Genomic DNA, 8,496 nt, shown 5'->3' with positions numbered 1-8,496 from the left:
GAAAAAGGTCGCCTTAAAAAAAAATCTTTTTTTGACTCTAATTATCGAATTACCACATGACTGATCGGCTTGAACGACAGCGGATTTTTCCCCCCCTCGGGGACTATACTAGGAACTCGGTTCCTTTTTCTTAAAACAACATAAAACAGGAAAACATCACATCCTTTAGGTTTCGAAGACTGAACCAATTTTAAACGCCGTTATTTTCTCTACCCCGCCGCCCCCCGGCCCCCGGCCCCCACCCTGAAAGCTGGTATAACTGGTTTATCAGCTCACTGAATCATCTCCTCCCCTCCCCCTCCACACCTTTCTTTTTCTCCTCTTGCTCGACTTCTCATCCCACCCTTTCCTCCACCTCCTCCTCCCTCCCTCCCTCTCCCTCCCCCATCCCCTTCCCCCTCCTTTCCTCTTAAGTTAGTTCAAGAAATCAAATCTGTCAGGACGGGCGGAAAAATGCCACTTCCCGACTAACAGGCGGAATCCAGCCCAGATTTTCAGTCCTTTCTTCTTATTCTTTCTTCCCTTTCACTAATTTATCCCGATGTTAGCACATTCTGTCTTGTTACTAGCGGACGCCTGTAGGTTTGCTACATGGGATCATTACTTACTGATCACGGTGACTCTGAAGTCTGGAACTGAAGGCGGAATAAGAAGTTGGGAAAACTTTTTTCTCTAAGCTCTCTCTTTTAAAAACTATTATTCTCGATGCTTGTTAAGAGGAAAAAAACCCTTTGGTGCTTCTGTTGTGAATGTGAAACATTATCTTCCAGCTGTACAGTGACACATTTTTTTAAGGAGAAAAGGACTGATCCGTTTGCCAAAAGGGGGGTGGGGAAGTGGAATAATGTTATCGAGTGATTATTCTGGCTGAGATGTGTTATTTGGTTCCTTCCTTCTTGATCATTTGGTGTTTAAGTAAAATGAGGCACAGGCTTGTTTGCCGAGTGGAGTGGGAAAGGCATTTTGATTTGCTGGCCTAATTAAAAAATGATAAAGGAGTAAAGGTAAGCAATGTCTGTGTGTGTGTGTGTATGTATATTTATTTTTTTTCCTTGACAATCAACTGTTAAAAAGGGGCTGATCCCTTTAAAAACCGTTTTAACTGATCTTTGTCAAACACACACTCATTTGCGGTCATTGAGGCCACCTTGGCGCAGATCACTTAAAGTGTATGTCTTAATCAGTTTCCCGTACAGTCAGTAGCACCATATTTAACAGATTGAGCCAGTCTGTGACCTAGGAATACGGTAGAATTGTTTAGATGTAATTTCTTTTTCTCAAAAGGCATATATTTAGCCTTTTATTTGACACTGTCTTTTCTAAAATAGAGAAATGCTCTTAAAGACGTGTGTGTATATTTCAAAAATAAAATTGTATAAACTGTTGGGGAAGAGAGGATGGGGGGGTATGTGTATGGGGGCGTTATTGGTTGTTTTTTTCTGTTCCTTACTGGGAACAAAAACCAGATTGCCCAGACAATTTGTAAAAAGAAGTAATAAAATTAGAAATGAGGAAAATTTAGCAACATCATTCTGAAACTAGCCTTAGAGAACTTCCAGGGTCTGGTCTTTTAAAAATTGCAAGATCTAGGACATGTTTAAGGATGTTTAAAGCGTGTTCCTTCCTCTTGTCCGAGTGTTCAGGCTGTGTTTCTGGGGTTGTTACCATGTGTATGTGCTAGAAAAAAAAAAATCCTAAACTCTTTTTTTTTTTTCCCCCTTAAACCTTTCTGGACTTGACTCAGATCCTTAAGATATTTTAATGCTTTTTAAAAAGTGATTATCCTTGTGTTGTTGATAAAGGGCTTTTCTTTTTTAGCTACTGTAAGATGCTTACTGTCATGGGTACGTTTTTCGGGTTTGGTTATTTTTCTTTAAACCTGATATTGGACTGTGGAGACAATACATGAGCCACCTTCCTCACCATCCTTCCCTGTACCCCTCACTGACTCCCCAGTATTAATCGTTTTTTATTCTGGTAACACCCAGACAAGAAATATTCGACTTTTCCCCCCTTCACAGGAAAAGGTGGACCTGGACTGAAGGGTGTAAAACCCCTGGACCCATTCCTGGGGCAGGAAAAAGAAGAGGAAGATTAGAAGATTTTTTTTTTTTTTTTAAGAGAAAGCCCAGCGGAGCTAAACGAATGTCCCCTCATCTCCAAAGGAAAGTTCATCGGATTTTTATTCTAGAGAGCTCATCTTCAGGATGTCAGTGAACATTTCTACGGCAGGAAAGGGTGTGGATCCAAATACGGTTGATACTTATGACAGTGGCGATGATTGGGAAATCGGGGTTGGAAATTTAATAATTGATTTGGACGCTGATTTGGAGAAGGACAGACAGAAATTTGAAATGAATAATTCCACCAACACCACTAGCAGCAGCAACTCTAAGGATTGTGGAGGTCTGGCCTCCAGTGGGGCCGGTGCTACCGCAGCCTTAGCGGATGGCCTAAAATTTGCTTCTGTTCAGCCCTCTGCTCCCCAGGGGAATTCACACAAAGAGACCAGCAAATCAAAAGTGAAAAGGAGTAAAACTTCTAAGGATGCTAATAAATCTCTGCCTTCTGCTGCCTTGTATGGGATTCCCGAGATCAGCGGCACTGGCAAGAGGCAGGAAGTCCAAGGGCGCCCTGGAGAGGCAACTGGCATGAATTCAGCGCTGGGTCAAAGTGTGAGCGGCGGCGGCGGCGGCGGCGGCAACCCGAACAGCAATAGTACCAGCACCGGCACCTCCGCTGCCACCGCGGGGACGGCCTCCTGCGGGAAAAGCAAAGAGGAGAAGCCAGGTAAAAGCCAGAGCAGCCGAGGCGCCAAGCGGGATAAGGATGCGGGGAAATCCAGGAAGGACAAGCACGACCTGCTTCAGGGCCACCAGAATGGCAGTAGCAGCCAGGCCCCTTCCGGGGGTCTCTTTGGCTTTGGGGCCAAGAGCAATGGAGGTGGCGCGAGCCCCTTCCACTGCGGGGGCACTGGGAGTGGCAGCGTCGCGGCTGCTGGGGAAGTTAGCAAAAGTGCCCCGGATTCAGGGCTCATGGGAAACTCTATATTGGTAAAGAAGGAAGAGGAGGAGGAGGAGAGCCACAGGCGAATCAAGAAACTGAAAACTGAGAAGGTAGGATAAAGACGCCTTCCTAGATCTCCTACTTTCCTCTTTGTGTGCATTTGTGTGGGTGCGTGGTGGGTGGGGACGTGCCTCTGTGTGCCTTGCACTTCGTGCTTTCTGGTTCTTTGTGAGATTTCTCTTCTGTGCATCCTTTCTGTGAACTTTTGGTATGGGGCAGCTTAACTTGGGTGCAGTGTTTAGCTCTTGCTTCTGCTGCTGCTGCTTGTGGTGCTAGTGTTTGGGTCCCCAGGTGGGAGGGTCTGGGTGTTCCAAGTACCTTTTGCCCTGCAGAAGGGCTCTTGGCCAGTCAGCTCATTGCGGTGTGCTTTTAACAGAAAACCTGCTCCTGTACCCACTTACCTCTTGTCCTGATTTCTCCCCCTAAGGAGAACTGTTTTCTGTTTTAATTTACACGTCCTAGTATTTCTGGTAACGTGTCCTTAGGCGCAGGGTTCATGTTGCCTCCCCGGAGAGGTATGTCGAGGATTCGAATTTACACTCCACCCTCCACCCATTTGTTTTTTCATGATATTCTCCAAAATAGTCTTGTCAAAGGATATTGTACTGTTATTGGTCCCGAATGAAACCTTGGTTGCCTAGGGTCATTGGTTTCATAACCATGTAGCAAGAATGGAATGGTTTTGGTGGCCGCCAGGACTCTTTCCTTGTTCCCTTGCCCAGTTCTTAGCTGGAGATTTAAGAGTGTTATCACTTGGATTTCTTGCTTGACCAGGGAGCTGAAATGTTGGTAAGAAAAGTGAAATGGACTTGGTGGATTGGTGTGCTGAAAGATGAAAACGGAGCCAAAAGATACCCGAAATACGTGTTGCATTTGAGCGGTGGGGAGCGTTGATTTAGGTAATTCGGACCCTTTTTCCCATCTTTGTCATTGTCGGAAAGTCTAGTGAGACACTGCCTTCGAAAAATTGCCCCTCGTGTTGTGCTGCTTTGTGCTGGAGGCCTAGGACTTACTGGTCCAGCAATTACTGTGCATTAAGTGATGTCCCAGAGCTGAAGGTACTCTGTCCACAGAGCAGGTTGGGAGTGAACTGGGGGAGTGAGTGCTGTCTCTACAAAATTAACCTTTAATTCTACAGATTGTGCCTTGCAGAAGCAAATGCGTATCATGTGGTTCGTGGCATGGTTGTTTGGATATATGCTTATTAAAAAATTTGATTTTTGCTGTTTCTCACTTGATCAAAATTGTGAAATGTCTTTGGGTGATTATTTCTGTGTACAATTTCTCACTGCTGTCTATTTAAACCTTTTTCTTTTTGCAGGAATAAAGTTTCGGTTTTATGATTTTAGAAGTCGATGAAGGTACATTAAGGTGTAGATGATGCCAAAATCGCAAAAAGCTTCTGAATGCCTGCTTCTTCCATCCATGTCCCCTTGGTCAGACAGCATTTTACACTGATGAATTTAAATGCATAAAAAAAAATAAAATCCAGGTTTCGATTCTGATGCTGAAATGTGGACTTTCACATAATTTCTGCTAAAAGGCGTTCTGAAGTCTTCTTATTAGTACAGTAGAGCATTTACTTTTGTTGCCAGTAGTCTTCAAATTGCAGTTCTAATCTGCCCTAACTATCTAGATGAATTGCCCTAATCCAGTGCTCACAATGGCTGTGGTTAAGGAGTCAGAGCCATTTGATTGGATTCACTGCTGCCTGGAATGTGGGAGGTACTGCCCTTAGCCTTTTAATCTTCCAGCCAAATGTTCACAGTCAACAATTTTGTTTAGCTGGCAATCGGAACATTTCAGTATCTCAAAGGCTGCTGTCATGGCAACTGAGATGAGAGCGTGGTGTCGGTTCTCCAGTTTTTGTGTTCTTTTCACTTTCCAGTCACACAGGAAACTGGATGAAAAATGGAAGAATTAAGTTATTCATATACATGCAACTCATCTTCAGTCAGAGGAGTATAAGTGTGATAATATGAATTACCTAAATAAAGAGCAAACAAGTCATGATGGGTCTGGGGTGGAGGGAGGGGAGCAAGCACAGTGCATTTAGATTCATACCACTGCCAACCGTAGCTGCTGGTATGGGCACAGGGCCCCTTCAGGGATGGCTCTGAGGGGCTTGAATACTGCAGTGTGGGCCATTCTCTGTCAAGCTATGGTGCTGGCTCAGGATCTGGAAGCCTGTTCCTTCAGCTTTCCTTCCCACGCCCACTGCACCCCAGAAGGACTTCTCTTAAGAACACTTCCCTCCTTGGCACACAGAGATGGCACTCCCTTGTACAAATGCCACCAGGGAAAGTCACTCTAATTCCACTAACTCTTGGTTGTGTAAAATTCGACTTCAATTTAGAAAATACTTCCTAATGACAGGAGGAGACCTCTTGAGGCGGGAAAGATTTAGTAGGACAAGCTTTACCTGGCAAAATAATTCGACACCGAGGCATCCTTTGAGAAAGGTTTTTTGATGTTTTTGTACAGTGTTTTAATTTCAGCCTTGTTTGATTATCTGGGTTTGTGAAGAGTAAGTGTCTTAAGAGTGAAGGTGGTTAATTTCAGCAATCAGATGTGGCTCATGAAGGGGTCAAATGTGAAAACCAAAGAGGGGTGTAATGTGGTGTGTGTGCTTTTTTCTTTTTCTTTTTCCTGGTTGGATGGTTCCAGGAGATTCATAAGACGTGCTGTCACCGGTGAATTTTCACAGCATGCTTCTATGTCTATTTTTGCTCTGTTTATTCTGTTTCTTCACTACACAGTCATGTAAAACATGATAAATTGGACCTTATGAAAGGTCCAATTATGAAATTAAATCAATGAGCGTTCTAGTCCTTTATGTGGAAACCACAAGTATGTTGTAAAAGTCGCCACTCTCTTAATATGTGAACAAAATCAAAACATGCCATAATTCTAAGATACTTGAGCTGTATTTCTATAGCCCATTTTGTGGTTAAGCCACCAGTGACGTGTCTGAATAAGTAGATTTGACGGGTTGGCTTTTGGTTGTTAAAATCTGCTTCCCCACCTGCCCCCTCCTTTTCTTTTGAAGCATAATAGCCTGTATTGAGGCTCTTCTGCATGTATCCTCCTTAACCGTCTTACAGTTTTGACCTATCAGACGGAGGCATTCTGCTGGGCTAATAGTTCAATACAAGTACATGGGTTTAATTTGATCGCTGGGATATTCCAAAATACATACAAGAATTCTTAAAAAGAGCTGAGACTTCAAATACACGTGAAGAGCATAGGAGATCTTATGTTTGGGTCTTAGGGTTCTGACTATTCAGTATGCATTTAGAAAAGAGAATGATTTGAGTAATATCATACTGCTTTCATTAAGCTGGTCCTTAACAGCCTAAGTGTGGGCTCTACAAATGGACCTGTCTATAAAGGATATCATTCATTTTATTTTATTCTCTTGTAGAAGCCTTTTTACACTTCACTAGGGAATTCTGGCACATTTTCTAAGTGAGTGTGAGTAGTTGAAGAACATATTTTGATTAATACGTTTTGTGGATGATATGCTTCCCCCCCACCAAATATAGTGCCCCCTACAAATTCTGCTTAGAGAGTGCAGTTTATCTACTGTGAAATAAAAGGGCAGAAAGGTCACTTGCTATAATTAAAGAACAAAGTCCATTGTTGTTGGACAGCAAACTGTTTTGAAAGCTACATAAGGGATTTAGCTGTTGAAAACGTTGGTAACTAAGGGTGGCTCCCAATCAGCATTGATTCAGCTCCTTTCTTTTCTATAGGCTTCCTCTGAGGATGACAGGGCTTTTGCAGTGGGTGCAGAGGGGCTGCTCTTTCCCCAACGAAGGTTTCTGTGAGACCCCATGGAAGCTTGGAATATTTGCATAACCAGGCACATCATTGGGTTCTGAGCACAGTATTTGTAATCTGCTGGGCTTGCTGGAGAAATTTTAAAAATTACTCAGCAACTGATCAAGATTGTGCTAAAAGAGATAAATAATGTTTAGCAACTTTTAATAACTTTGCAAATCGTCTGTAAAAAAAAAAAAAGAGGTGGGGAGGGATTGATTGTCCAAATGTCATGAGGTTAAGAATGCTCTTCAAGTGAAATTGCTTGGCTGCAAGATGGTTTTAATTAGGGTTTTATAAAGACTTATTTTTCCTAAGCAGCATTTTATAGTTAGTAAATGAAATCTATGCCGAAAGTGCTAAGCAGAAATCTCCCTAACCACAGAGGTGTTCAATAACCAGATTCAAACAACATGGAAAGAACCATCTGTTCTTCGTTTTCAGCATGAAAAACAAGGATTGAACGGCTGAGATTTGCTCCAGTTTTGACTGTGTGCGTTTTTTTTTTAATTTAAAAAAGTTCACCTGGTACTTCATAGAAACTCGAAATTGCAGTAATATGAGCAACACTGTGAAAACACGTGTTCCTACATTTATTTTAACCAGTTCCACTTTTATTTAAAAGATTTCCAGAAGCTCAGCCATTGAACACTTTATAATGGTTATTCAGTTCCTGCAGGCAATCACAATGAGGGGTCAGTTCTTCAAAGATCTAACTATTTAGTCAGTATCTGAATTATTCTGTCAATTTTCCCCCTGGAGGCAAGGGGGGGTGGCAAAGGCTCTCCCAGGCTAACTCTGGTCAGCGTTTATCAGTTAATCTAATTGTACGTGGTAGCAACACCTGGACCGATGTTTGTTCTACATAGACCTTGCTCTGGTTCAGAGCTGTTAGTCTAGGACTGTTGATCATGAGGGAAATATTCTTTTAACACTGATAACTTTGGAGTCCTTGACTTTTAGATGGTAAGCTTCTTGGCTTCTGGTTTTAGTAAGAGCCCTGGGTAAAACATTATCCGGCCTTTGTTTGAGGTCTTTTATAGAAGCTAATGACTGGGCTTGTGCCTCCCTCAGATAAATGACATTATCTCTGAGTGGGCTGACAGGAAACAGACATGTTAATGGTGAAGCTGCGGGGAGGATCTGCCCGGGTTCTGACAAAAGAGTGGAGAAGGGACCCCTGGTTGTGGTCATTAACACATAATGCATTCTTGCTCTTCCTAAGAGGCCCTTGATAATTGGAAAGCTATTTTAGCCACAAGCACTTAAATTATAAATCTACCACTCCTAGTTCCTTTGCATTCTTAAAAGTAGCAAAGTAATGTGTTTTTTGTTAACAAGTGTGTGATCTGGTTTTTTAAAATGGTGGCAGTTCTAGGCGGTGTGGTAATGACGTTTGGGAGGGCTGCACATCCCACTGCTTTTATCAGATGGGATCTCTCTTTGTCTTTCACCAGGGCTCAGTCATCCCTCTACTTTAGTAAACGAAGAAGTGGGTCCAAAAAGTAAAAAGAAATCATTTTTATACTTGAAGATGTCTCATGGAGAGGGATAAAATCTGTTTTTTCTAAGTTGGGCAAAAGATTTTGCTCAGTGATTTGAATGTAA

At 42.6% G+C, this 8,496-nt stretch overlaps 1 protein-coding gene across 1 annotated transcript in view; it reads left to right on the top strand.

The window, feature by feature from the left end:
* The first annotated feature begins 350 nt into the window (after positions 1-350).
* Positions 351-8,496, top strand: part of ZNF608 (zinc finger protein 608) — a 106,325-nt gene continuing 98,179 nt past the window's right edge. The window contains exons 1-2 of the mRNA XM_081232609.1: positions 351-1,004; positions 2,022-3,116. Of these exons, the coding sequence (XP_081088735.1) occupies positions 2,208-3,116 (909 nt within the window). The 5' untranslated portion in view covers positions 351-1,004; positions 2,022-2,207. The remainder of the gene's footprint in view (positions 1,005-2,021; positions 3,117-8,496) is intronic.

This window comes from Mesoplodon bidens, assembly GCF_964165515.1.
Source record: "Mesoplodon bidens genome assembly, chromosome: 4".
In the NCBI taxonomy this organism is placed as follows: Eukaryota; Metazoa; Chordata; class Mammalia; order Artiodactyla; family Ziphiidae; genus Mesoplodon; species Mesoplodon bidens.
This window is presented reverse-complemented; position numbering and strand designations above follow the sequence as displayed.